The 27,366-nt window shown below is 53.9% G+C and overlaps 10 protein-coding genes across 10 annotated transcripts; 4 read left to right on the top strand and 6 right to left on the bottom strand.

Annotated features, from left to right (window-relative positions):
* Window positions 1–554: 554 nt before the first annotated feature.
* On the bottom strand, window positions 555–1,709 carry RHO25_012130 (uncharacterized protein; the record flags this gene model as incomplete). The annotated part of the gene is made up of 1 exon (XM_023603533.2): window positions 555–1,709. The coding sequence occupies one exon, from the start codon at window positions 1,707–1,709 to the stop codon at window positions 555–557; it is 1,155 nt and encodes a 384-aa protein (XP_023454289.1).
* A 644-nt stretch (window positions 1,710–2,353) lies between these two features.
* Window positions 2,354–3,181, top strand: RHO25_012131 (uncharacterized protein; the record flags this gene model as incomplete). Its single annotated transcript, XM_023603534.2, has 1 exon — window positions 2,354–3,181. The coding sequence occupies one exon, from the start codon at window positions 2,354–2,356 to the stop codon at window positions 3,179–3,181; it is 828 nt and encodes a 275-aa protein (XP_023454288.1).
* Window positions 3,182–3,814: 633 nt separating this feature from the next.
* Window positions 3,815–5,015, bottom strand: RHO25_012132 (uncharacterized protein; the record flags this gene model as incomplete). Its single annotated transcript, XM_023603535.2, has 3 exons — window positions 3,815–4,692; window positions 4,764–4,816; window positions 4,870–5,015. 3 exons carry the CDS (start codon window positions 5,013–5,015, stop codon window positions 3,815–3,817), a joined length of 1,077 nt encoding a protein of 358 aa, XP_023454580.1.
* Window positions 5,016–5,893: 878 nt separating this feature from the next.
* Window positions 5,894–6,826, bottom strand: RHO25_012133 (uncharacterized protein; the record flags this gene model as incomplete). Its single annotated transcript, XM_023603537.2, has 3 exons — window positions 5,894–6,251; window positions 6,309–6,428; window positions 6,765–6,826. The coding sequence occupies 3 exons, from the start codon at window positions 6,824–6,826 to the stop codon at window positions 5,894–5,896; spliced, it is 540 nt and encodes a 179-aa protein (XP_023454584.2).
* Window positions 6,827–7,954: 1,128 nt separating this feature from the next.
* Window positions 7,955–8,974, bottom strand: RHO25_012134 (uncharacterized protein; the record flags this gene model as incomplete). Its single annotated transcript, XM_023603538.2, has 6 exons — window positions 7,955–8,228; window positions 8,281–8,352; window positions 8,445–8,507; window positions 8,594–8,613; window positions 8,676–8,748; window positions 8,925–8,974. The coding sequence occupies 6 exons, from the start codon at window positions 8,972–8,974 to the stop codon at window positions 7,955–7,957; spliced, it is 552 nt and encodes a 183-aa protein (XP_023454583.1).
* Window positions 8,975–9,774: 800 nt separating this feature from the next.
* ACR2 (DNA-directed RNA polymerase I subunit RPA2) lies at window positions 9,775–13,453 on the top strand (the record flags this gene model as incomplete). The annotated part of the gene is made up of 2 exons (XM_023603539.2): window positions 9,775–12,501; window positions 12,557–13,453. 2 exons carry the CDS (start codon window positions 9,775–9,777, stop codon window positions 13,451–13,453), a joined length of 3,624 nt encoding a protein of 1,207 aa, XP_023454582.1.
* A 414-nt stretch (window positions 13,454–13,867) lies between these two features.
* On the bottom strand, window positions 13,868–16,363 carry RHO25_012136 (uncharacterized protein; the record flags this gene model as incomplete). Its single annotated transcript, XM_023603540.2, has 6 exons — window positions 13,868–14,152; window positions 14,278–14,487; window positions 14,541–15,520; window positions 15,610–15,828; window positions 15,907–15,939; window positions 16,339–16,363. The coding sequence occupies 6 exons, from the start codon at window positions 16,361–16,363 to the stop codon at window positions 13,868–13,870; spliced, it is 1,752 nt and encodes a 583-aa protein (XP_023454581.1).
* A 532-nt stretch (window positions 16,364–16,895) lies between these two features.
* RHO25_012137 (uncharacterized protein) lies at window positions 16,896–17,918 on the top strand (the record flags this gene model as incomplete). The annotated part of the gene is made up of 1 exon (XM_023603541.2): window positions 16,896–17,918. One exon carries the CDS (start codon window positions 16,896–16,898, stop codon window positions 17,916–17,918), a length of 1,023 nt encoding a protein of 340 aa, XP_023454291.1.
* Window positions 17,919–18,413: 495 nt separating this feature from the next.
* Window positions 18,414–19,904, bottom strand: RHO25_012138 (uncharacterized protein; the record flags this gene model as incomplete). The annotated part of the gene is made up of 2 exons (XM_023603542.2): window positions 18,414–19,180; window positions 19,268–19,904. The coding sequence occupies 2 exons, from the start codon at window positions 19,902–19,904 to the stop codon at window positions 18,414–18,416; spliced, it is 1,404 nt and encodes a 467-aa protein (XP_023454314.1).
* A 2,678-nt stretch (window positions 19,905–22,582) lies between these two features.
* Window positions 22,583–26,612, top strand: RHO25_012139 (uncharacterized protein; the record flags this gene model as incomplete). The annotated part of the gene is made up of 2 exons (XM_023603543.2): window positions 22,583–25,700; window positions 25,753–26,612. The coding sequence occupies 2 exons, from the start codon at window positions 22,583–22,585 to the stop codon at window positions 26,610–26,612; spliced, it is 3,978 nt and encodes a 1,325-aa protein (XP_023454386.1).
* Between the last annotated feature and the right edge of the window lie 754 nt (window positions 26,613–27,366).

Raw genomic sequence — 27,366 nt, forward strand, 5'->3', positions numbered from 1 at the left:
GGCTTCGCTGTCGCGCAGTGCTGTGAAATTGGCGGCTTCTCTGCAGCATCCGCAAAAGCCTGTTGATCCAGATGGTCGGGTCTTTGGCTCATATACCGCCCTTGTTGACCTGTTTGATCGTTCATCCAGCCAAGACTTTGTAATCGCGCTCTTCGAGTGATGTGTATGTTTAGAAACATCGAGCTTCGAGCTTTTCTGGGCAGATAGTAGACAGCGCCCTCTTTTGCGGCAATAAGCACCGTGGAAGGAGATGCCATGCTTCACACTATCTTCAACGTTGAAGTACTCCCGCACGAAGCAGCTCCGCTCGTCTATGTCGTCCGAGCAGGCAAGACGATCATTCGTGTAGCCCTGTGCACTGATTGGCTAGGTGGTATTTGGATTGCAGTGCAGTGTCGTCTTTCTGGCAATCAGATCGAGAACCGGGGACTGCGCCATAGCAGCAACAGATGAGCCATGATTGAGCACGAAAGAGCTTGCGCCGAGTATCTCGGGCTGCGTCCAGTCTCGAATGAGAGCTTCCGCTCCACTTTTGACGAGTGCCAAAGCGCATTCTAGGCAAAGTGAATGTTCTCGCTGTTAAACCCGTAAAGCAAGCGCAGGAAGTCGCCCTCGTCGCACATGCGAGCACGCTTGTCCGCAAGGTCGTTATCTTCCAGCACCTTTTTCACCTTGCTGCGAACCAACTCAGCAACTTTGCCCTTCTTTTTGCGGTTGGGATTCTCCGCTGTCTTCTTTGATCTCCGATCCATCTCTTCTTTGAAGAAGTCCGGCACATCTTCGTCATCGTCCACCTCCATGAGCCCATCCATCTCTTCATCTTCCTCAGCACCGCCATCCATGTCCATATCTTCCGCACCATCGACTGGCCCATCTTCCAGCTCGATGCCATTCTGTGAGCAGAATGTGCGGTAGTTTGACGTAAGCATTTCCATGACACTCGTGGTTCCCAGAAATCCACTTCGCAGCACCTTGTTCTTCCTCACGAAGCAAATGCGCAGCAGGCCATCCCACTCGTCGTAGCTGATTTGCGGCCTCGGGTTCTTTGGCGATATCCTCACGACATTCGACTCGACCTGAGGCGGTGGATTGAAGTTGTTCCTCCCTACCTTCATGACATGATCTACTTTCGACCACATTTGGCAGTTCACTGACAGCCTGCTGTATAGCTTATCACCGGGTTTCGCGAACAGACGCATAGCGAATTCGCGCTGAAACATGAGCACGCAACTCCTCGGACTCGGACTCGTGGCTAAGAGTTTGAATGTGAGCGGAGAAGAAATCTGGTAGGGCGTGTTCGATATGCAGACGTCGAAGTACGGCAACTCCGGCATCTTGATCACATCTCCCAATATGAGTTCGAGTTTCTTCGCAGCTGGTGTCCCTTGAAATCGCTTGGTCAATTCTGCAGCCATGCGAGGATCTTGCTCCACCGCAATCACTTTCTTCGCCTTCTCCAGGATTCGTGTTGTCAAATTGCCTGTTCCCGGACCGACTTCCAGCACGATATCAGACTGTTTCACATCGGCCTTGTCGACGATCGCCTGCGCGACACCCGGGTTCTTCAGAATATGTTGACCGATGTCTGTGTTCATCTTGAAGATGTTGTTCGCTGTTGCGGAGGACTTTGCCTTGCGCGCGGCCGCGCCAGCATACGGATCGGGTTTCGAGACGCCATTGACGCTGCCTTTGCGCGCGGATTTGGGCATTGTGGCGGTGGTGGTGGAGATCCGTGTGGGAGGTGATAGCGGTGTTGGAGTCTAACATTTTCGATATCGATACGGCAGCTGTGACCCTGGTTTTGTGCCGCGAGCCGAGCCGGCAACTCAAAAAGCTCCGTCCTCCGACCCTGGTATCACGTCGTTTCCTTCCGGACTTCCTCTTTGCTGCGACAATCATACATTCGGAGCTGCTCGTTGTTGCGGTCGACGGTGACAAGTCCCTTGCTGAGCAACGCCAACCATCACATGAGACGCAGCTCGTCACTTACGTTGTCGCAAACGTGCCAGTTGATTACGATACGTCAACGCCTCCGCACTGCGTCTCTGCAGCGCAGTTTCGCCGAGATGTTTTTGGAAACTGTACGGACGTGCACCGCCAGAATCTTCGAAGCAGACAATCGATAACTGCGCACTAGCAGGGCTTCTGCCGTTGCTGACAATCATGATTCGCCATCGACAATGGCTGAGGCGGATGCCTCCACTGTCTAAACTGAGGCCAGGCGTCACTGCAGAAAGGTAGGAAACTGCCTCGTGGTCGTGACTGCTGACGACGTCTCCGGCGATTTCTACTAAAGCGCACTCTTCTACTTGTCCTCCACTCAATTGACATCCAATTCAGCTGACTGAGCAGCATGATCAACACAACCTGGACCGCCCCCTCCCTCTGGACGCTGTCCTGCATCATCCTGGTCGTCTATGTCCTCGCCCTGTTTCCAATCGCATACATATTCTACAAGCATAAGAAACGCGGCCTTCAAGCTTGGATCCACCTCACCATATTTGTTCTTCTTCAACTCGCCGGCTATGGAATCATAGCAGGCGTCGGGCAAGCGACTGCTCCGCCGTTTTTCGCCCCAGTTCTGGCGTCTATCGCACTGTCACCGCTCATGGTTGGCACAGCAGCAGTGCTCCACGAATGGTTCACCACTACGCGAGTTGCCAATGTCGAGAAGAACCAGACGACGGCGCAATGGTTGCTGAACGCATTCCACCTCATCGGGATATTTGCACTGGGTCAAATCCTAGCTGGCGAGCTTCTGCTGGGCCAAGGAGGTGCTCCTGCCTTCGCTCGGCCTCTTCTCCAATCCGGGGCTTTCCTACTCTCAGTGCTGTTCCTGACACTCTGCTTTGCGACTTTTGGACTTTGGTGGCATCACTCAAAAGGAAGCTCCTCGTCGCTGATCTGGTCTGTCCTTCTTGTTCTACCTTTCCTCGGGCTACGCTACGTCTACGAAGTCGTCACGGCTTGGGATGATGCCCCGGACCTTGATCAGATCTTCGGCAGCCTGACCTATCGAGCGGCATTGCAGGTCGTACCACAGACTGTTGCACTTCTGATTCTGATCGTGGGCGCTGTGATGGCACGAAATGTCAATGAGGATACTCGACTTGGTCAACACGAGCCGATTGGAGAGCCTCTGGATCATGCTGGGAGTGCGGAGCAAGACAACAAAGGCTGAACAGAGCTGTTCTTCGAAGAATGCCCCTCGCAACACATCCATCATACGTTAGCGCGCTGAACCACACTGCGCCATGAGAATGTGCCTTGAAACGGACCAGAGTTCTCTTCAGAAATGGCTTCGAACCTGTCTGTCATGCGTGACATCGAACGGAAACTTGAGATTTGCGATGAACGGAGCCGCACAGTAGAGATATCTACGCAGCCTAGCTACCGGAATGCATTTCAAACCAATCAATCATTACACGAACTGAATGAATATGGGATCCCATGCGACTAGCCTCGAACTGGTTGCCGATATACGCTACAGAGGTGATAGAACCCTCTGGCAGCGTTGTTATCGAGGCACAAACAGCGTGCGCCATGACAGCAAGCTGCAGGTGCAAGAATTGTTGTCCAGTTTGCGATGAATTCAGGCACCACTGGGATTTCACAATCAGTCTCACGAGTCCAATGGCTTAATCCTTGACAAACAGAGAAGGGACACAGAACCAGAAACTTATAGAGAAACAGTAGTATCAAAATGGCAATGGCCCACGATTCTCGATGTTTCAAATCACTACTCAAGTGCAAAGTCTGACCGCTTTGCTCCCTCTACTCATCTCTTCGCACCCATCTCCTTTGGATCTTGAAATCACTCTCCAGTCGCATAAACCAGTTTCTTCCCACTCACCCTACCTTGCCTCAACTCCTCTACCCCATGCAACACACCCTCCAACCCCTTTCCACCCAAATTCTTCTCCTGCGGATGCGGCACCAACTTCCCCTCCTTCAACAACCCCTCCGTCAACTCACAAAACTTCTTCGAAAACTCAAAATCCTCCGGCTTCGCAGCAAACGAATGCCCCATTTTCTCAAACGCTTCTCCCACAACAGTATAACCCAACGTATGCTTATTCTCCACATCTTCTCTCGAATGTTGAGCTCGAAGGAGATAAGAGATTGCTCCACCTTTAGCGGAAGAAATACTTTCTTCGCAGATTTGAGGGGAATTATTTTCGGAAATGCAGTCGAGGACTATTTGAAGAGAGTCGTTTGTGTATTGACGGATTTTTGCCGCGCATTCGGGATCTTTGTATGAGAAGACTTCTTCTGCTCCGAGAGATTTTAGGAGGGAGAAGTTTTGGGGTGAAGATGTTGCTATTACGCGTGCGCCGGAGAGGTTGGCGTATTGGATTGCTAGTGTTCCTGTTGCGGTGCTGGCTCCGTAGATTAAAACGAACGTTCCTGCGAAACTTTCCTTTTTGTCCGAGGTGTCGTTGGGTAAGGGGAGACCGAGGGATTGGTACAGGGCTTGACCGCAAGTTATGACTCCTGCTCCGAGAGTTGCGGCTTCGAAGGAAGACATGGAATCTGGAGGGGAGATTCCTAGGTCGCCTTTTACCATGGCGTATTCGGCGAAGGCTCCGTCTTCGTGTTGGGAGGTGTTGCCGCCGTGGACGAAGGTTGCGATGCGGGAGTTTTTGGTCCAGGGTTTTGTTACTTTGGGGCCGATTTCGATGATGGTGCCGCCTGGAAGGTTGAAATCAATTAACCACTGGTCTTCAGAATGAGATAGGAGGTCGATGGTGGAGAGAGCGTACATAAATCAACACCAACAGTCTCTCCTCCTTTGCCGATTTTGTAGATGTGTTTCCTGTTCGAGATCATGAGCCTCCACGTGTCGATATTTCCTGCAATATCTCCTACCAATCTGTTGGATTCAATGCTACGGCTTCGACTTTGACGAGCATGTAGTCATCCCTCAGCTTTGGCAGAGGCACTTCTCGAATCTCAGCAGTATTCTTCTCCGTGATCTTGATCGCCTTCATCGTGCTTGGGAGTGAGCTAGCCATCTTGAAAATGAAGTTTCGAAGCTGCTTCAGTGTGAGCCGTCTGGACTTCAATTAGTGTGGCAAATTATGAAGTTTCAACTTCTAGAACGATGTGGTCGAAATAGTCAACTTGGAAGAGAACTCAATGTTCCAGACAGAAACATGAACCACAGACGATCTGTCAATCTGAAATATCCGTTACATCATGATGGAGATCCTTTGCTTACAAACTTTCGCCCACATGCTCAGTTTACTGATCCTGCAGCGGGGCTATTCGTGCTTGGTGCTTGGTGCGAAACAATTTTTGTGCTGCGAGCACGCGGGGTACATCTGAGCAGGAATCCAGAATATGACGTGTGGTTCCATTGAATGCGAGAATTCGGTCTCGGAACAACTATTCGTTAGGGCACACAAGGAGAGACGAATGAAGAGGTACTATGGAGGCAGGGCTCTGTTTCACCAATGTGAAGCTCTGATGTTCGACAGTCGAGCGCAGCTGGGAAGGTTGGCAGATGGATGTGAACTACCCTCTGGTTCCTGCCATGCTCTTGCTGAAATCTTGAGATTGGGTGCGATACATCGTGGCTGATAGCCGCGGAACGCAATCTGTCACCGGGCTGGTTGATCGTAGAGTGGATGTAGCACATCCACTCCATCGTCGCCACAGTCTTGTGCTCTCCGTGATGTTGTGCCAAATATGGAGCAGTACGACAGCATATTTCTGTCGCAATATGAGGTTGATTTTGTGTTCATAACAAGCGCCTATCATATCGTTCGTAAACTTCTGTACAAGGTATTGTGCCACCCAAGACCATATCATGGTATCTTTCACGCATCTTGCAAAATCCAGTTTCCTTTCCCACAATCTGCACCTCGCGACAATTCTTCTCCTCCATCTATTACCTCACAACCGGGGGAGGGCCCTTCGGTGGCTCGTACACGCCCGCCTCTTGATTCCTGTATCCGCCGTACGTCGAAGACGGCTGCTGCAGCTCCACATCGTTGCCGTATGGTCCATTGTGGTTTTGCTGTCCGTATTGGCTGTTGTTCGGCGGAGGCGTGTACGCAGGCGGAGGGTTGTTGCTGTTGTTGTAGTATGGTTGTGAGTTTCCGTAGTATGGCTGTGCATTCTGGTAGTATGGCTGCTGATTCGTGTACTGCGCAGGCGCATGCCCAGGCGGTGTTCGTCCTAGCGCCCAGCCCGTTCCTCTGTACGGATTATGGCCCAGCTTGCGACGGCGACGGGCGGAGATGCAGCTGCGACGGATGTCAGCTTATGGTCGCAAAGCGGCCAAGTTTGCGATGTTGGCTTACCTAAATGCGAAGAACAGCAGGAAAGCGGCGACAATAATGAGGGCGAGGACGAGCCATCGCACCCAGCTGTCCCAGGCGCTGTCGTAGCATCGAACGCTGCCAAACGCGTTAACGTAGCAGCTTGACATGCTGGTCAGCAGTGGCTCTCAAGCTCAGGCGTGGCTGTGGTTGCTGTGCGGAACAGGGACCGGGGCAGAGCTGGAGGACAGCAGACAGAGATGCCCAGGTGTATGTGAATAGTGACAAGAACGCCAGCAAGAGGGGGAGGCGTGCAGTTATGTTGCTGTAGATGCTTGGATGGACTGATGCCGCGCACTCGCGTGGAATGGTCGCGAAGGACCACCAAACGAAAGGCGCAGCAACGCTCCGGCCCACCAGGATCAGGCGCGACAAGCCATCGGCCAAGACTTCGTTCGGGCTCTGGGCGGGTCGGGTGATGGGGAAGGCAGTACTCACTCGTCGTCTAGCTCGCGGGCGTTGTTGTTGTCCTGTCGACTCGTGAGACGTGGAAGGTCCATACTGGCGATATGCTGTGGAGGAAGAATGTCAGAGTGTAGAGATCAAGGTCAGCAGCAGAGAACTAGAGGGCATATATGACGCGGCGTCTCGCTGCCCATCATGCTCGTTGCCATCGTCAGCCGATGTGTGGCTCAGCCAAAACGTGACCCTTGGCTGACTGTCTGCGCGGCTTTTTGCACGACGGCGGCGCGGAATGCGCTGGAATGCCTCTGTTTTCGCGCTTGCGTCCGCGACTGCATGTGTATGAGTACGATGTTGTTGTTTGGTGATGCTGCTGGCAATTTCACCGCGCTGCTGCTGGTGACGCTGGCTTGGCCCGGCTTCGTGAGTTCCAGCGCACCTGCCGCGGCTCGCGGCAAGCTAGACGTAGCTTCCGTTTCTGCTCACCCTGGCATCCTGGCGCTTTCATGCACGATGCGTTGTCAATGAGAGGGCTAGGGAGAACTATTTGACTGCCAACCACGAACCCTCTCGTTTGTGCGCACAATTTCTCTGCTCGACCTTTTCCTCGCTGTCCTCGTGCCTGCCATTTGCCGCCGACAAAGAGCTACCCGCGACGCCTCGCCTGGATGCAGGGATGCCATGAGCTATCCGCCAAACTTCTGCACGGGTCACAAGAAATTCTGCTGCGATTCGAGACGAACAGAAGAGCTGTGGGAACTGTAGAGGACCGATACATGGAGCTTCGACCGATTCGACTGCATACCTATGCTATCTCAGTCCCGCCCACGGAAGTCTCTCGGCCGTCTCGCATGCCTCATTCATCACATGATATCGAACACCAAATCTCCAAACCACCCGTCCATCCTTCGAAGTCGCAACATCTCGCCCCTTCCGCAGTTTTGAATGGATGAACCAAACGAAAGTCCCTATCCCGTCCCACCAAAACAAATGAGATACAATGAGTTCAGGATGCAACATTTTGCTTCAAAAGTGCCATTGCTGGCTCGCAGCTTCGCGCCGCTATCCCTATGCCTTCTATGCCGACAAGATAAATGATCCAGATTAAGAAACAGCTACTCGTGTCGTCACCGTCGTCGTCGATGGAGCCATGATCTTCGTGGGGTCTTCGTATGGATCGCGGCCGTAACGTTTCGTGGGTCAAACGTAATCAGTAACAACAACCATCACTTCTGCGCTCGCGCAATGAGCCATTGCAGAACCGCATCCAGATTGGTCTCTTCCTTTGCGCTGATGCCGTAACAGCTAACTTCACGGTGCGTGACAGACTTTAGATTCAATGCTGCGATCAGCTCGTCCACCGTCGCGTGTCCAGAGAGGTCCGATTTATTCCCAAGCACGAGCAGAGGAATGCCTTCCATGGCCGGCTTGTCCAGTAGTATGTGGAGTTCCTCTTTGGCTACCGGGAGAGCTTCCTTATCGGCGGAGTCGACGATGAATCTGCGATACACGTTCAGTCCTTCCCGACGATGCGCGCCTTCGGACGACTTACACGATGGCGTTTACCCCGCGACAGTACCGCTCCCACATCGAACGAAATCGAGGCTGCCCGCCGAGATCCCAACTGCGTTCCGTCAGCATCTCTCGCCCATTGCCACCACAACGCGCGCAAGTTGCCGACCAAGCCACCATCGAAAGCAAGACGCGCACACATACCACTTCAGGGTGACATGGCCCTTCTGCACCCGCTTCATGTTGAATCCCACAGTTGGAATGGAGCTGTGCCACCGTATCAGCATCACATGCGCCTCCATCGACACATAGATCTCGGCACAACCCCTGCCCTGTCGCACAGGATCACATACTCTATCGTGAACTCGCCGCCCTGTGCCACCGCGTCAGCCATTAGCAGCGCACTCGAAACACGAGCAGTTCAGGAGCGCTCACCGCCAGGACTCGCAGCAATGATGTTTTGCCGGCGTTCTGGAGCCCGATCATGGTGATGTCCATTTCCGTGGCCCTGGAGCGAGTAAGCGATTCATGTCAGCTTGCGCCCAGTGGTAGGATGCGGTGGTGGCGATGTCGTTGGTGTTGTCGTGATATCGGGGGCGGTGTAGTTCAGGCTGCAAGGCGCCAACTCCAACAACACAACGACGACACAGCGGGGCGGGTCAGTGGGGAGGGGGGCCAGCGTACCAGAACAGACTGAGCAGCCAATCATAGATGCGCCGGAAGATGCCCACCATACTGGGCACGTCTTCGGGTGATTTTCGACTTTGGCGCAGAGTGGAAATTCTGGCGCTCGCCTTTTAGGGTCCGGTGCGGAAGTTGAGCCAGTGAAGGAGTGGAAGGGCGGCAGGGCGATCGCGAGACAAGGAACCGTTGTCTTGAGTGGATGAGAAAGAATTCGAAGAGCGGGGTGGAACGGGCCACGAGGACACTAGGAGGTAAATCGGAAGGTTAAGGAAGAAGGACCGTCGTGGTGGATGGACGTCTTGGTGATGCTTTCGACACCAGCGGCGGCGTGGGGACGAGGGGGCAGTGGGAGTATGAACGAGCAGTAGGAACGATGATGGCGGCGCGCCGTCTCTGCGTGTGCGTAGTATAGTAGTCAGGTGCAGATGGGGGACTCGCGGGCGGGCTGTCCTGCAGAGCTGCACGAGCTTGGATGCCTGGCGGCCAAAGATGCACGCTGCAGTGGAACGGTAGTTAGGTCTGCCGGCCGTTAGCTGGTCGTAGTTCTGCTCGTCTGCGCTCGCAAGCAAGCACGCACACACGCCCACCTCATCGCACAGCCCACTTTGTTCTCCCACTTCGAGGTGTCGCCGCGCTGAGATGCGCTATCGCCGGCTAGGCAAGAGCCGACCCGTCATCCCGCGCCCCCGGCGTTCGGCTAAAGTGAGCTTTTCGTCAAAAGTTCTCGAGCTTCGTGCTGGGTTCCATCTTTGCATTCGCGACGACGGAGTTGGAGGCGTTCTGCGTGGGTTGACTGCCTGATCGAAGCCACATGTGATCATTCCACGCTGCCTCTTCTCCCCGCGCAATCATGGCACAACACAGCGTGGCTCGCAGCCAGTGGTCGGAAGAGTACGACACTCTGAAGCGCGAGAAATTGTTCAGAAATCCTCCCTCTGGCAAGAGCGCATATCCTGCACTGCAAGAGGTGATCCGACCACACGTCGACTCCTTCAACGCCATCTTTACCGGCCAGCTGGAACATGGCCTCAAGGACATTGGCACCAAAACCTTCCTCGATGGCAACCCTCAAGACGACGGGCCCAAAAATCGATTACAGCTGCGCATCGCCAACGTCTTCCTCGAAAAGCCGCAGCTTCCCCCGAGCAACAAAGTCGAGACTGTCAAGCGGGAGATTCTGCCAGTCGAATGCCGAGAACGACACGCCACATACCGAGGACGATTTCGAGGACGATTAGAATACCGAGTCAACGATGGGCCATGGAAAGAGTCGGTCCGCGATTTTGGGACACTGCCAATTATGTTGCGATCGAATCGATGTCACCTTGAAGGACTGTCACCGAAAGAGCTGGTCAACAAGCGAGAAGAGACGGAAGAGTTGGGAGGCTACTTCATTGTCAATGGCATTGAGAAGCTGATTCGAATGTTGATCGTAAACAGACGGAATTACCCCATGGCAATTACAAGACCTTCGTTCAAGAACAGAGGGGCAACATATTCAGAGTTCGGTGTGCAAATACGATCCGTACGACCAGATCAGACGTCACAGACTAATGTGTTGCACTACCTGAATGATGGAGCTCTCACATTTCGATTCTCGTGGAGGAAGAATGAATATCTGATTCCTGCCGTGATGGTCATGAAGGCTCTGGTGGACACCAACGATCGAGAGATCTTTGAGGGTATTGTTGGGCCTGCTGGTGGAAAAGAGATGGACAACAAGCAGTTCGTGATCGATCGCGTGGAACTGCTATTACGAACCTTCAAGGTGTATAACATGCACACGAAAGCACGATGCAGAGCATATCTGGGCGAGAAGTTCCGGCCAGTGCTGGGTGTTCCGGCAGATATGTCTGATGAGGATGTGGGAACGGAACTGCTGAGGAGAATCGTGCTGCCACATCTGGGGTCGTACGATGTGACGGAATCAAACGACATGGACAAATTTCGAATGCTGCTTTTTATGACCCGAAAGCTGTATGCGCTGGTCGAAGGAGAGTGTGCAGTGGACAACCCTGACGCGGTGCAGAATCAGGAAATTCTGCTCCCAGGCTTCCTATACGGCATGATTGTCAAGGAACGTATCGAAGAATGGTTGACGACGAGCGTCGGCGCTCAATTACGGATGTGGAGTGCCCAGAACTCCTATCCTTCTTTCCTCAGCAAAGAGTTCGATCGAGACTTCATGAACAAAGTAATCCGCAGAACGAACGAGAACTTGGGACAAGGGCTGGATTATTTCATGTCAACGGGTAACCTGGTCAGTCCTTCTGGTCTGGATCTGCAACAAACGAGTGGCTTCACAGTTGTCGCAGAAAAGATCAACTTCTACCGATTCATCAGTCATTTCCGCATGGTGCACAGAGGTAGCTTCTTCGCTCAGCTGAAAACAACGACTGTGCGAAAGCTTCTGCCGGAGAGTTGGGGTTTCCTGTGCCCGGTACACACTCCTGATGGATCTCCTTGTGGCCTATTGAACCATCTCGCACATAAATGCAAGATCTCCACATCGAGCGCAGAAACATCACATATTCCTGCGTTGATCGCACAACTGGGCGTCTCGCCATACTCAGAAGCTTCAACGAATGACAGCGTGTCTGTGCAGCTTAATGGGCGCATTCTCGGATACTGCTCACCGAAGCAGGCGGAGACGATACGAGATTCGTTACGGTACTGGAAAGTTGAAGGCACGCACAATGTGCCTCTGGATCTGGAGATCGGATACGTGCCACTCAGTACGGGTGGCCAATATCCTGGCATCTACATGTTCTCGGAGGCAGCGCGCATGATCCGACCTGTGAAGTACCTACCGCTCGAGAAAGAGGATCGCGTTGGGCCATTTGAGCAGCCATATATGAGTATTGCGTGTACGGAACCTGAGGTTGTGTCTGGAGACTCTACGCATGTCGAATTTGATGTGACCAACATCTTGTCAATCGTGGCAAATCAGACACCTTTCTCTAACTTCAACCAGTCGCCGCGAAACATGTACCAGTGCCAAATGGGTAAACAGACAATGGGAACGCCTGGAACAGCGCTCAAGTACCGCACAGACAACAAGACATATCGACTTCAAACTGGTCAAACTCCTGTAGTCCGAACTCCTAAACACAATGAATATGGCCTGGACAACTTTCCCAATGGAACCAACGCAGTGGTAGCTGTCATTTCATACACGGGTTACGACATGGACGACGCTATGATCATCAACAAATCAGCTCACGAACGAGGTTTCGGACACGGAACGATCTACAAGGTCAAGAAGGTTGATCTGAACGAGGACAACAAACGCAGAGGAGCGCAAGCAACGTCGATGTTCGGCTTTGCTCCTACAGGGCTCATCAAAGCTCAATGGAGAGGAACACTCGACGACGATGGTCTTCCTGCTGTCGGGACGAAGTTGCGAGAAGGCGATGCAATTGCTGCGCATTACAGTGTCGTCAAAGATCCTCACACAGGCGAGTACGAGAACAAAGACGGCATCACTCACATCCACCGATACAAGGACGCTGAAGAGGCGTACATTGAAGAGGTGAAGATCATCGGCAATGAGAACGGCAACAGCGAGCCCTTCCAAGTAAGAATTGCTTCCCGTTCCCTCAACACCATCACCTGCTAACCTCACTCTACAGGCCATCAGCATCCGCCTCCGCATCCCCCGTTCCCCCGTAATCGGCGACAAATTCTCCTCCCGCCACGGCCAAAAAGGAGTCATGTCCCAAAAATGGCCCACAATCGACATGCCCTTCACCGAATCCGGCATGCAACCCGACGTAATCATCAACCCTCACGCTTTCCCCTCCCGAATGACAATCGGCATGTTCGTCGAATCCTTAGCAGGCAAATCCGGCGCTCTCCACGGCCTCGCACAAGATTCCACACCCTTCAAATTCCAAGATGCAGAAGGTTCTACTGCTGTAGAATATTTTGGTCATCAACTTAAACGCGCTGGGTATAATTTTTATGGGAATGAACCGATGTATTCGGGGATTACGGGACAGGAACTTGCGGCGGATATTTATATTGGAGTGGTTTATTATCAGAGGTTGAGGCATATGGTTAATGATAAGTTTCAGGTTAGGACTACGGGGCCTGTTACGCCGCTTACTGGGCAGCCTATCAAAGGAAGAGCGAAAGGTGGTGGTATTCGTGTTGGAGAGATGGAACGTGATGCTCTCATCGCTCACGGAACCTCATTTTTGCTCCAGGACCGACTCATGAATTGCTCGGATTACACGAAGGCGAATATCTGCAAAGCTTGCGGATCATTCCTCAGCGTCCTACCAAGCTCGAATCCTTCGTTCTTGACATCGAGGATGAGACGAGAAGGCGGGAGAGTGAGATGTAGGAGGTGTGCGAGAAAGGCGACGGAGAAGGATCCTATGAGTTTGTGCTGGTTTGATCGGAAGGGGGAGAAGTGGTTTGGGGGTGATGAGGTTACTACTGTGGCTGTGCCGGGTGTGTTGAGGTATTTGGATGTGGAGTTGGCGGCTATGGGGATTAGGATGAAGTTTAAGGTGGGGCCTTGAGGGTGGTGAGGGAATGAGGGGATGAAGAGAGGAAGAGTGTTGTTGTGTGCTTTTCTGGGCGTTTTGAAGGGATATGAAAGAAGTCTCTCGTGGCATGGCTGGCGTTCTCGAAAAGGCTTTCATCGAGCTTGGAGTTGTTTGTCAGAAATAGACCTAGATGGCAGTCGGTAGCGTGTACAACAAAAAGCATCTGGTGGCTGTACGACCTGAAATGTGCAAGACGTTGCAACCACTCTGCTCTTTCGTAGGTTCATTCGCTTATTGATCCCGGAGCAATGGTCTATCTGTCGGGCACGTCACTCAATCGTCTTCTTTTCTCTCACCACTGGTAAACAGCGTGCCCAACTGCATCATCAAGTTGCCCACCAGCGTCCCGGTGCCGCTTTCCCACCTCCTGCCGTCGCGTGCTCTCTTCTACGAGTTCACATTCGTCGGACGATCTCCTGTCGTGTCGTCGCTCTTCTTATCTATGTCCCGAAACAAATAGCTTGAAATACCCCACAGGGTTCGGAAAGCCTCGACACGGTCATCGACATCCAACAAGTCATACCACTTGGTTCGTTGCAGTAGTGGTCGTGACCAGTTCTCATCAACCGACGGATCAGGTACTTTTTCTGTTTCCAGGTAGTCGAGATATGCCCCGTGCACCTTTAATTTGAGGATGGAGATGTGATGGTTGAGTGAAGAGACCATGAAGACCTGCCGTCGACTAATCAGCATCAAGACATACTCGTGCACTCATCACACCATGTAAAGTATAGGCTGCCCTAAGGTCAAGGTCGGAAAGATCTCCGACTTGGTAATGCAAGGCTGGGGTAACTCACTTCATCGTATTCAGAGTTTGGATCCTTGCCAATCGTTTCATAACCCATCTTCACATCCCATGTCGTGCTGCCAGGCCTGAGCTCTTTCCACAGCATCGCTGGGGTCTTCTTCTTGGGCCGTCTTGCAGGTTCGCGATGCACGGAAGCACTAGCCCTCATGTTCTCTGCAAGCTGCAGGACGTCTTTGACGAGGGCTTCGTTGTGAGCGTCCTGTGCCTGAAATTAGCGATTGCTTGTTGCTCTCAGAGTGAAGCCTGGCGTACCTCCTGTTTCTCGACTTCGCCTCCTGGTCCGCCTCCCCATCGTGGCTTTGATGTCCACCATTGTCCATCTCCTGGGATCGGCGCGACCCTTCCCTCTCGACGTCGCTCCTGTGCTAGATGTAGCAGTCCACCAAGTTCCCGGATATAGTCCAGTCGAGCTTTGACTCCCTTTTGCTTCGGATTGAGGTTATCTGCTTCAAAGTCTGTTTCGGGGCGACACTGCACAGTCATGACCGGACCTTCTAGGAAACCCCCTCGCGCCCTGGTGCGATCTTGAGGCCTGCGATATACGGCGGCTGTTTGGCGCACGGGCACATTCAGCTTGTTGATCCGCAGAAGTGGCATCTGCCGAGGTGGTGCGACTTGGGTGCCGAATGGATATGTCGTCCCATCCACGAATGCCTTTACCATGTCTGCACGGAATTGATCTGGCATGTCACATCCTGCCGCAGTTCGTCGGCCTTTGTATCGAAGGCGCATCTCAGGTTGCTCGTCTTGGTCTTCTTGAGGTAATGGCGTTGATGCTGCTACGGAAATCGCGTCGTCCGAGTCTGCATGTCCGTTGTTCAATTCTGACTTGGCATTCGCTTCCACATGGCTTGTCTGCCCGAGCTCAGTCTGCAGGTTCAATATTGAGGGCGTATTGTCAAGCCGGAGCCGCTTGGCGTCTTTCTCGCCATCGTGATCAGGCTTCGCGACGGGGCCTTCGTAGTATTGATCGAGACTGGTGTCCCAGTACTGTGCTACGCTTTCCAGGCCTTCCCAGAACTTGCGCATGTAGGCAAGACGAGGTTTGTTACCAGCTTTGGTGGTCCTGGTGATGACCCGGATACCGGTATCGTTGTCGATGCGAAGCTCAGCAAGCCGGTCATCGAATTCCTTGCGTTTGGCAGCAGGAGCTGCGCTAAGCTTGGTTGCGTCTGCGTAAGATGCAGCATTGATGGCTTGCTCCGGCGTCAGCGGGGGGTAGTACGAGCTCCCTGCCAAACCTTCAGCACTCTGGTCTATGTGGGCATGATGGGCGAAACGCCCAAAGGGGAACGGCCGTATCAGTGAAGATGCAACATACCATCAGGGGCTGGGGGCAATAGATCTTCGGGATCGCATTGTGGTTCGATGTGCACATTCAGGATACTGAGGTGGTCTTCAGAGATGTCCGAGGGTTTCAGAAGCCTCGCAAAGAGAGGCTGGATTTTCGGAGGGGCGGACGGTGAGTTCCAGGCATCGCTCGGAATGGATTGTCTCTGCGGAAAAGTAATGGGAGTTGGTCGAGGTGGCGGATCTCGTTCTTGATGGCTTATCAGTTTCGACTTGGCGTTGGAGCAGGAGCAGGCTCATGCAGATGACGGGCACGGCACTCACTCACCTCGATCTGGATCGGTGATGTTTAGCCCTACGCCTATAATCGATGTTGAGTCAGCACTTGTCGTATCGGCGGCGTCAACAGGACAGCGCGTCTTGCCGTGGCGTTGTGACCAGCGCCGTGTGGCTGTCCCGAACCACGGCACTCTCGTCGGCCTCCTGGGCGACGGAGGGGGCGGGGTTGCGGCGGCGGCGGCGTCAGCCATGGCGGCGGACAGGCTTCATTGGCGGAACGATGGTGTCGATGGGTGCGGTGTGGGCCATGTCCGTTTCCATGAGACAGTCGCATGGCTGCTGTGGGAGATGTGGAAGGCACGCTCCTTCCACCCCATCGCCAGAGCATCTGGCTCCGAATGATATTGACATGGCCCGCGTCTGCCATCTCATCACGCCGGCCGTGTGTTCTGCCAGACGCAGTGCTGGAGTGTGGACTTACCCGCAAACATGGAGCTCATGAACATGATGAGGCTCCTCCCTGCACCGCACGGAACAGCAGCACACGTCGCCGGGTCGGCATGGAGTCGAGGGACTCGGAGGGCAGACGGTGATGCGGCATCATGTGGGTAGGGTAGGACACGGCCAGTGGTGTGGGATGGCTCCGCTGCGAATCGACTGCAGCGGCAGACGACACGACCGGAAGATCTCGTCGTGGGGCGCATCCACGCACGCCCAGCACCGAGAGAGGCGATGAACCTCGTGAGCTCCATAATCCCTGCACAATTGGGAAGGCGAAGGCAGCATGCCGCCCATCTCTCAATGTCGCCGACAAGGACATGGACGGGAATAGACCTGTGGGACCTTCGTCCACGCGCTCTGCTAGACACACATCTCCATTGCAGCGTGTAGCAAATGTAAGTAGTGCATTTTCCTCAGCACCCGGTCAGCTGTGGCTGCCAGCTGCCCCACCATCGCTCGAAGACTTTCAAGTCACCATTGAGCTCGTCGACTGTTTGTGTCCACGCACCACACCAGCTTTCCTAAGGACCGCAGATCATGGCCATTCGATACGCCGTCATTGGCACCAATTGGATCACCGACTCCTGGATCAAAGCAGCAGAAAAGGCCGGGAAATGGCAATTGCACGCCGTATACTCACGCACCAAAGAGCAGGCGGAGAAGTTCGCTTCGAAATATGCCTGCTCCAACCTGTACACTTCCCTCGATGATCTCGCTGGTGATCAGGAGCTCGACGTCGTCTACATTGCCTCGCCCAATAACCTGCACTACGAGCAAGCGAAGCAGATGCTCAAAGCGAAGAAGCATGTAGTGCTTGAGAAGCCTGCAACCAGCACATCAGCAGAACTGGACGACCTTTTCCGGATAGCAAAAGAGGAGGGCGTGTACCTGATAGAGGCTTACAGACATATTCAAGAGGCGAACTACAAGCTGTTGCGGAAGATCGTCAATGAGGATAAGAAGTTGGGTCCCATTTACGGAGCGTCATTCTCCTACTGCTCGTACAGCAGCAGATACAACAACGTCTTGAATGGAGAGACGCCCAACATCTTCTCCCTCGACTTCTCAGGCGGCTCGCTCGTCGATGTCGGAGTGTATCCCGTCACATTTGCAGTTGCGCTCTTCGGCAAGCCGAAAACTCAATCCTACATCCCGACAATTTGCAGGACCGGCGTCGATGGTGGTGGTGTCGGAATCTTGCAGTACGATAATTTCGGCGTGCAAATCAACAACAGCAAATCATACCAGAGCACCGCGCCTTGCGAAATCTATGGCGAGAAGGGAACTCTCACCATCAACTTCACAACCGACATTGATAGCTTGAAACTTTGGAGTCCTCATACCAAGACCACGGAAGACTTGGCAGGTCCCTGTAAGAGGGTCGAGAAGCCCAATGTGAACATGGAAGAGGAGGCCGCGGAATTCGCGCGGATTCTACAGGAGAAGGATACGGCCGCCTTGCAAGAATTGGAGACAATCTCGCGAAACGTCTTATACGTTACGGAAGACATGAGACGACAGGCTGGCATCAATTACCCGGCGGACAAGATTGGCAGGTGAAAGTAAACGTGAATTTGTCATACACAGAACGGTCACGTACGACATGCCTATTTGTGGCTTCGTTTGAACTTTGGCGTACGACACCAGGCTTCACCTTGCATAGGCCATGCGGATCGTTAAACTACGATCGACTGTACATTTTACGCAGGTACCGAAGGGGTCTATACTATCATGATGCAGTGTAGACCAGGAACCGGAGATACACGATCGAAGCATCGCGTCAAAGATTGGGATTCCCTTGTCATCGAGTAGCTCTATGATCCCTTCACTCCCGCCTCCTAAAGTTTGTGCGGGGTGATGATGAAGATGAGCCTCGTAAGTTCGTACCATCGTACTTTAGCCAGTAGTCACTGAAGACGATGAGATAAGCGTTCGCCTTGGGAATGCTTGCATCGCTGTTGAGCATTTCATCGCTGGCAGCGCCTTTGTGTGAAGACAAATGCCAGTTCTGCAAAGCGAACTCTCGCAATTTTTCCTCCTCCAGCACTGACTGCCTCACGACCTCCCCCTCCTCTCCTTGAACTTCTCAATCCACTCCCCCGCTCTCTTCTTCGGCACAACAAAAACTCTCACCAACCCATCCACGATCACAATTTTTCCTGATCCTAGCAATTTCCCCAAAACCAGTTTTTTACCAGCTTTGATTAGTCCGCCGGAGGAGGTTTCCATGTAGCATTCTACTGCTTCTGGAGTTCCATACTCCTTCTCTGCAGTAGTTGAAGTTGAAGATTTATTTGTTTCTTCCTCCCAAGGTACAGGTAAAAGATACTCGAGATGTTGCAGTAGTGTTTCGGTTTCTTGGAACGCTTTCACGAAATCTGTTTGTGCGGCGAGAGGGTAGAGGAATAGGACTGGGAATGTGAGGGTTGAGGAAGGGTTGAGAGGGGAGGAGAGGTGGATTGCGGCGTCTTCCATTTCGGGTGGTGCATTACTCCCTTCTCCCGCCTTGTCTCGGAGAACGATGTTCCGTGCTTTGAGTGCTGTGGAGAGGGTGAGGGATTCTTTTCGTTGTTTTTCTTCTCGTGCGAGACGTTCGGTTTCGAGGCGAGAGAGGTATTCTTGACGAGTTGTGATTTTTTTGTTGAGGGTTATGAGGGGAGTGTTGGAGGGGTCGAGATTGAGGCCTTTGGTGGTTGCGTCGAGGGCTTCGGGGAGTTTGTCCAAGGCTAGACAGGCTGAGGCTGCGCGGTAGAGGGCTTTGATGTTTTTTGGGTTGAGGCGGAGGGCGGAGGCGCAGTCTTTGATGCATTGGCCGTAGTTTTCTGCGGCGGGTGTTAGTCGCGTGGGAGTGATATGAGATGTAGTGGTAAAGAAAGAAATCAAGGAAGAGACAGGCTGGTGTGACTTACTCAACTCGAGATTACAGAGTGCGCGATTGGCGAGACAAGCTTCTTCAATCTCACGCTCTTTGGCCTTCTCAGCTTCTTCATCGAGCTCTTCTGTACCTTTCTTCGCGGCATCGTCAAGTTCAGTCACGTCTATAATCCTCGGCGTTGACGCCGACGACGTGGAGGGAATAGCAGGATCATCGTCCTTCTCAGGAGCTTCTACCAACTTGACCTTGCCCTGCACTGAAGCAATAGCTTTCGAGTAGAATTCACGCGCATCTTTCCAATTCTTCGCGCGAGCAGTTTCGTTACCTTGCTCCCTGAAGTTGGTAGCTACTTCGGCTTTGGTACCTTCGTATGCGAGGGCTTTGATCGCCTCGAGCATGACATTTTCGCCACCTTCGCCGTCCGTCTCATCTAGCGTGGTCATGAAGAGCGGGACGCGATTCATTTCGGCCAGCAGCTCGTCGGCCGTTTTGGTCCGTTTCTCTTCCATGCTGGGTGGCATGGCGGCCGTGATGTTGTCGACGAAGCTGTCTGCTGCATCTTGATGGGTTTGCTGATTTTGGGCTTCTGCAGCTGCCTCGCCGTTGTTGCTGGCCGGCGGTTGTGCAGTCACTGCCGCGGTGGGATTGCTGCGGTTGCTGTTTTGAGCCATTCTCAGATCCCGTGGTAGCTTGTCAAGTGTTGCATGGAAATGGAATTTTTTCGACCCTTGGCCCTGCTTCTTGCAGCTGTGTCAATCTCGCAGTGTATCGCTTGGCTGCAGGAGGATGTCGGTCGCGATTCAGCGAGCTGCAGCGTGATCTTGCGCGTTCTGGTTGTATCGAGGGGATGTCTTGCAGCGTTGACGACAATTCTTGAATCGTGTTCCTCGTGGCTATTCAGCGGTCGCTTCTCCACATCGGCGTTCTGGAGGCCAGTTTGTGCCGACGCTCGAGCTCGCATCTTCACAAATGCCATATTTTCCTGTGCAGTGATGATGTGCCAACTGCCGAAAATGAACTGTGTCCAAGCAGAGCGCGCCTTGCTCAATTTACATTGATCGCTCGATGCGTTGTGATTTAACCTACATTGGCAATTTCGGAAATGAGTATAGTAACGACTGACTATCGGTTATCGACTGTGGCGAGATCAACATGAGGATACATGCTACAGCATCCGAAACCATTTGCTAAATCCGTCTCGTGATCAGACCACCCGTGCCAGATGCAGGAAGCTGTGGTGGCAACAAGCTCATCGGACTGATGAGGCTGAAGCCTGTCCTTACGACGGGACGGCCGTATGTGTGTACACGATGCGCCTCGAAGGAGAACAGCTGCATGCCCTTGCATAACAGACAGCACTTCGAGTCAGGCTCCTTGGCGAGCGTTGCAGCTACGTGTAACGGCAGAAGGTCAGATCTGTTCGAGAACGACGGTGTCTGCAGCTTTCCTTGCGGGGCCTGTAGGAAGTCGGCCATCGTGCAGGTGTGCAGTAGCAGCGAACCCTCTTCTGTGCTGTCCACTGCAGTATACTTCGATGCCAGCCGGAGGAGCCCTGGTTTAGGCTTGGAGCCAGAGACAAATACCGGCGGAAGCTAACCTAGACCGCGGCTAGAACTACCCCTGCGGCACATGGGCTGTTGGCTGTGGCCGATCGCTTGCTCATCTGCAGCCTCGTACATTCGCCAACTTGGAGCTGCCATGGCGAGTGTTGGCTGTGCTGTGCTGTGCTGTGCTGTGCCGTGATGCAGCAGGTGTGGCGGCGCAGATCTGTATGGAGGAGGTGCAGCAACACACCAACAGTCATCAAGGCGTTGGCGATGCGAGGACTGGATGGAGCAGCGACGACCACACCAGCAGGCTTGAGTGGAACTTCCGTAGCGCTCAGCGAGCCCTCGGCAGACTTTCATTCGCCGTTTGTGACGCGTTGGTGCGAGGGCCATCACAGCGCCACCCACCCTTCTGCAGACTTTGCAAATTGTCCCGCACGACATCACAGCCTGCGGGACCTCTTTCATCTCGCCAAATCGCCAACATCGTGATGAGCTGGCCGACGATGTTTTATGTATCTATTGCCCAGCGCATCACCGGCCCCATTCACGCCTCCCCTCTGCCGTGGCTCTGGAAGGTCTCGTATGGAACACGGCGGACTGCGTCGCGGCCCGTTGGCTGAACATCTGCCTTGGAGCGCTTGTGGCACTGTGGCAGAGCGGTAATGGCGCCGGCGGAACAAAGGCGACACACGGATCTGACGGACTACTGCAGGGCGGAGCGCCACTACTCTTCAACCGACAGCTCGCTAGAGGAGCGAAGCGTGCCAGGAGATTGGTTCCGTCTGCACGTAGCTCCCTCGGTGTCTTCACTGCGGTTTCAGTGGCCGAGTTTAATTTTGCCCGTCGCTCCTCAACCAGACGGGTGGGCGTGAGGGCATGGAGGGGTGTGTGAAGTGAGCACTGCTGCGGCGTGCCAGAGTGCATCACTACGAACGAAGACATCCATGAACGTCGGACGCTGAAACGAGCAGACGACTCTCGATACGTGCCCAATTTCGGCATCGATCTGCTCGCTCAGGAGGCCTGGCACGAGCATCTCTCATGCATCCCAGCACGTTGCTGCAAGCTTGCAGCACCACTGCGATCTGCTGCAAGCCCCCGCTGGACATCGCTTCCATGCACTCTTCCGCCGCTTGGGACCATATGGAAACGTCGGCTTCACATGCTACCCCGATCGCCCGCGCGCCCACGGAGCTGCTGTGCGCCCGCATCCAGTACCGCCCGCGCCAGAAGCAGCCGATGAGACACATGTGTGCTGTTGCATATTGAACGCCGATTCGTGCCTTGATAGGCTTTCCATTGCCTGTGTATAACTTGGCGGGAGCCAGGATCGCACGGGACGGCCGCCAAATAAGTGGCCATTGCATAGCAGGGCTAGCCGGAAAGTCAATGCGTTGCCAGAAGGGCTACCTCTCCACGAGTACACGACCTACCCTTCCACCTGGTCCAGGTCATTCCTGGGTTCGAGGTCGACCATCCTTCTCCTTGACACTCCACCTCATCACCTGTCTCTACCGCATGCCAGCACGCCTCGTCGAGCCACACGATAAGCGTCTTGTACAATAATGCTCACACCTCCATCGTAGTGAGCACACTGCCATGGCATACGCTTCCTTGTCCGTACGTGACTTCCGGCTCGCCTAAGACATTGCCCATCATCTGCGCTGCAGAGCTCACCGGACTGACTTCACTTCAGTTGACCCCCCGCACTTTGTAGACACATGCATTGGGAATCAGCGTGGTGTTTTTCACGGGTGCTTGCGCATTCTTAAGCCACTATTTACCACCAGCACATTGACATGGCCGATTATTTCAGCGAGTATTCTCAGTACATGGGCGCCAAAGGGCTGCCGTCGCCGGCCGACACACCATACGAGACCACGGGATTCCTCCGATCAAAGAGGTCGTCACGCGCGACGGCCGCATCGTCGAGAGAGGCCTCGCCGTCTCCTCCACCTCCACTTCCTTCAGATGCCAGAGAAACACAAGAGCAGGCGCGAGATGGCCGCTACTCAAACATGGACCCTCGGCGTTTCACGCCAACGTTGCATGCATCGTTGGTGTCCGAAATCCTCAAGCTACGACGAGAGCTCGACTCGAAGAACAACCTCGTAGAGAACCTGGAAGTGAACTTGTCCTTGGCCAAAAACGAAAACGACGCTCTCAACGGACAGCTCTCAGAAAGTGCGCGCGAGGTTCGCAAGGCAAAGCAGCAGGTGCAGCAAATTGAACAGGGCACCTATGAGGCGGTCGAGGATCTTGTGCGAGAACGAGATGAGGCAAGAGCGACCCTCGAAGAGTTGCGTGCCAAATTTGAGCTCGCTCAGAAGAAGACGCGGCAGCAAGATGAGGACGCAGAGCGCACCCAAAACATATGGGAGAACGACAAAGAGGCGTGGGATAGCGAGCGTCGTCAGCTGGAGCGGAGGATCCATGTTACTGAAACTCGACTTCGCGCGGTTGTGGACGAAATGAACGCTCAGCAAAGTCAGACGCAATCCGATGCGGCAACCGACGACAGCACTTTCAAGGACAGTGGATTCGGCAACGAGAGCGATACTGGCAGCATATACTCTGCCACTCCATCGGCGAGTCCGAAGAAACACAGGCGGAATATGAGCAGTATCAGCTTCGTACATCGCCACATGCGGAGCTCAGTCGTGTCAAGGACGACCGCGGCAACTCCGGATCTATACTTTCGACCCGGCAATACTCTGGCCGACGAATTGGACATCGATGAGCTGGACGAGTACGACAACGAGGATTCCGTCAATGGCGACGATACCCCGGAGAGCGCAGCGCAGATGAAACATGAGGCTGCAGCTCGGTCAAATTCTGCAAATGTAGAGCTAGACGCGAAAGCCAAGCGCGTCGTAGGCTTAACAACTGACTCGTTAGAGTCGCCATCTGCAAAGAACTTCCCGAAATTGGAAGTTGAGTCGGAAGGCCAGCGGCAGCCGACTAAGCAGTACCAGGACCGCGCAACCACGCCGCCACCAGCTGCATTTCACACGCCAGTACCCGATGTTCGTGCAACATATGTGGACGCTGGTTACCAGCCGTCGCCTCCCGTCTCGCCACCACGCGTTGAGGTTACACGACCTGGAGATGACATTGCGAATGAAAATTTAGAGGACGAGATGCGACAGCAACCACCTCCAGCCATCGATGTCAATGCTTCGCTGCAGCAACCGCAGCCGACGCTCTCACACAAGCCGATCAGCCCACCGGAAACTCCTGTCGTTGATGTGGGCGGGACTTGGGTACACCACAAACCAGAGCTTACTGTTGTACTGGAGTATAGCACAGCATCGACGCAGACTGACCCCGTGGAACAAGAACCTCCGAGAAGTGGTCACAACCCGAAGCGCGATTCTCTTTCTCCGCCTTCCTTTGTGCCATCTATTGCGATTCACCCGCCAAGCTCACGGCCCTCCTCTCCTCGCCCGTATGCGTTGCCCCCGGGCACGAAGAATGCCACCGCTCAGGCGAATATGGGATGGCCAAGCCGAGATGCCTGTATGCAGACAGAGGAGATTCGCATTGACCAGCGTCCTGTGAAACTGCCACCTCACTTACTGCCTTCATCTTTGCTACCGAGCCCGTCATTCCAGGAAAATTCGCGGCCACAGTCGAAACGGATCAGCGCTTCTAGTGTATTAACCAAGCGAGCGTCGTTCAACAGGCCTCCCGCCATCTCAATCCCAGCGTCGCCACCTCTGCAATCTCCCACTGACTCCAGCCCGGATATGGCTAGGAATAATGGAGCTCGAGATCTTCGTCACTACCCATTGAAAGCGCTACCGCTGCCACGACCGGTTCTGTCACCGCCGTTGCCAGTTAACGAGACCTTCCAGAGCAACGGGCCCCTCAATCGATCCTCCCAGTACGGCGTGACGCAGCCGAAGACCGATTACATGGGTGGACAAGAACCCGAGTCGTCTGAGCAAAGCGATTATGAGGATCCTGTCGAGGATCATGATCCTGCAGATCTGATTGCTTCGATGCCGGTCACTAGTCGACCACCTCTTGGACGATTTGGACTGTCCGATCCTCCGAAGGCTGTTCCAGAAGACAAGGAGATCTCACCAGAACGTCGTCCCGGTACATCAGATTCGCACGCCGCAGCACCTGCTCCTTCGATATCCAGCAGCCGCGCGACTTCATCACGCAGACACACGCAGCAACCCCAGGCCAGGCTCGGCAGGTCCCCGCGAAGTCCTAGCTTTACAAGCATGGCTTCTAGCAGTCAGAGTGCGTACCAAAGCGACCCACTACCTCCGTATCCCATCCCATTGCGATCTAGCTCGCGGCCAAAGCCCCAGAGCGAGGGGTCTCAGAGCCCAACACCACACGATGGATTCGGAACCCGAACTGGGCGAACGGGGAGGTCGCATGCGCGACAGGCAAGCTTGCGCAAAGTTCAGTCTGCTGCGATCATTAGGAACAGACATGGCAGAACCTCGCCAACCAAAGGCCATCGTCGTAGCAGACGATCGCCGCAGTTGACTCCCGTGCAGTCGATGGCTTTCGACAGTCCTGCGCCGACAAAATTCCCGATTCCAGAGCTACCTTCACCAGTTCGTGAATATCCGCACGTGAAAGGGTCCGTCGATCTACGGAGCTCGCCAGGGGAGTCTAGTCAGGGAGGAGAGGAAACGAACCTTGTGGATGCGATTGCTGCGACGATGGTGGGCGAGTGGATGTGGAAATACATTCGCAAGCGAAAGTCTTTCGGTATGGGGGACGATACCTCCGAAATGCCTGTCGCCTCCGAGAATGGCATTGTGAATGTGACAGCTCATGGCACCAGACACAAACGCTGGGTCTGGCTATCGCCTTACGAGCGCACCATCATGTGGGACACTAAGCAGCCCAGCTCGGGCACTGCGTTGCTGGGCAAGCGCGGACGCAAATGTGAGTACTTCAGGCTTCGAACAGCGTGGGCACGATTTACTGACCAACACAGTGACCATCACATCTGTCCTGGATGTGCAAGATCGCACGCCCCTGCCCAAGAATGCAGAGCTGCCGTCCGCGTGGGGGCGATCCATTCTGATCCTTACGCCACAACGCGCGCTAAAATTCACTGCTACCACTGAAGAACGCCACGGCTTGTGGATGGCAGCTCTAACGTTCCTGGCTCGCGAATCAACACTTCCAAATCAGATCCCGCCGATGCCCACGCCTGCGCTCCCTATTCCACCAACGCCGCATGCAGAAGCTGATGGTGTCGATATTAAACGACATCGTTCGCCATCGATTGGCAGGTCAAATGTCCGAGACTCCATTCGTATCACAAAAGGCAAAAAGGCAGAACTTCACAAGGTTCAATCTCATCCCGATGAAACCTACTCTTCCGACCTCGCGGGCGTCGGTCTCGAACCAGGAAGCGCCGACTTCCCAGCAGTTCCGCGCTTGTATATCAGCACTACCCGCCACCAGAGAAACCGCAGCAATACTAATCCTGGCTTTCGAAGCATTTCTTCTGGAGGCGTGCCATCCTCCGCCTCGTCCGGGAACTACTACCGCTCAACGAATGGCTCATCTTTCCGGCCCAGCATGTCCACCAAGAGCGGCAGTCGTCGAGAGTCGTTTGCTAGCCCGGTTCATCAGAACTTCTTCGAGGCAGTGGGAACAGTTCGTATGGAGGCATTTGTCGACCCCAACGTTCGCGATGGCGTCCTCTATGTGCCTGCACCACCTCCAGTCATCGGTGGCGCGCGTCGTCCTCGCCGAAGCAGTAATCTGTCCCAGTCCACTGTCGACAAGCGACGGGCGGGATACGTCTTTGATGAGGACGGAATGGATCCTTTCAAAGGATTTTAGAGGCCATTCTTGGCTGCGTGTAATGATATCCGGTTTAGATGATGCAGCGGGCACATCAACTATTTCAGCAATAGCGAAGCGTTCCTTGGAGCGATGTTATTACTATGTATTGTACATAAGGCATTTCTACGAAGTCAATGAGACATATTTTATGACAGCCTTTTCACGGCATACAGATTTCGACACTGACTGGAAGGAGTACTTACATCTTGTCAGCGCAACTCGCAGCGCACAGCTCTGTTCTTGGTCTGAAAGATCTGGAGAGTAAGCAGTACGAGAAATCCTGCCTCGAGTGAAACGGATCGATGTTCAAATCCCAGACTCTCGGTGTTTTTGACTGGAACACCAACGACCGCCCGGACAGCGAAGAACGCAAGCATCCCTCCTTTAACTATTCGCACGCTGGTCGCGACTCGATACAGGAGTGAGCTTGGCGCACACCACGGTGAAAGCAGTGGTGCTCACCGTCAATGGAGATTTGACCATATTCAGTATTGCAGATCGCTCTTTCGTTTCTGGTAGAGAGCGAAACGAGGTACTAGCCAGGACGGCGCATGTTCAGCACACATTCTTCCCTGATGTCGATGCGGCCGCGAGGCCGGCTTTGGGAGCAAGGCCCAATCGCGAAATGTCATCATTTGGCAGCAAGGAGACGCGACGACTGCGTTTCAGCTTGCGCCGGGAACGTCTCCGGATTCTTGTCTGCTGTTCGACGGAAAGCGATCTTTTCCCACGGGCGAGAAGCATCAAAAGC

The sequence above is a fragment of the Cercospora beticola genome, chromosome 8 (assembly GCF_033473495.1).
Source record: "Cercospora beticola chromosome 8, complete sequence".
NCBI lineage: Eukaryota > Fungi > Ascomycota > Dothideomycetes > Mycosphaerellales > Mycosphaerellaceae > Cercospora > Cercospora beticola.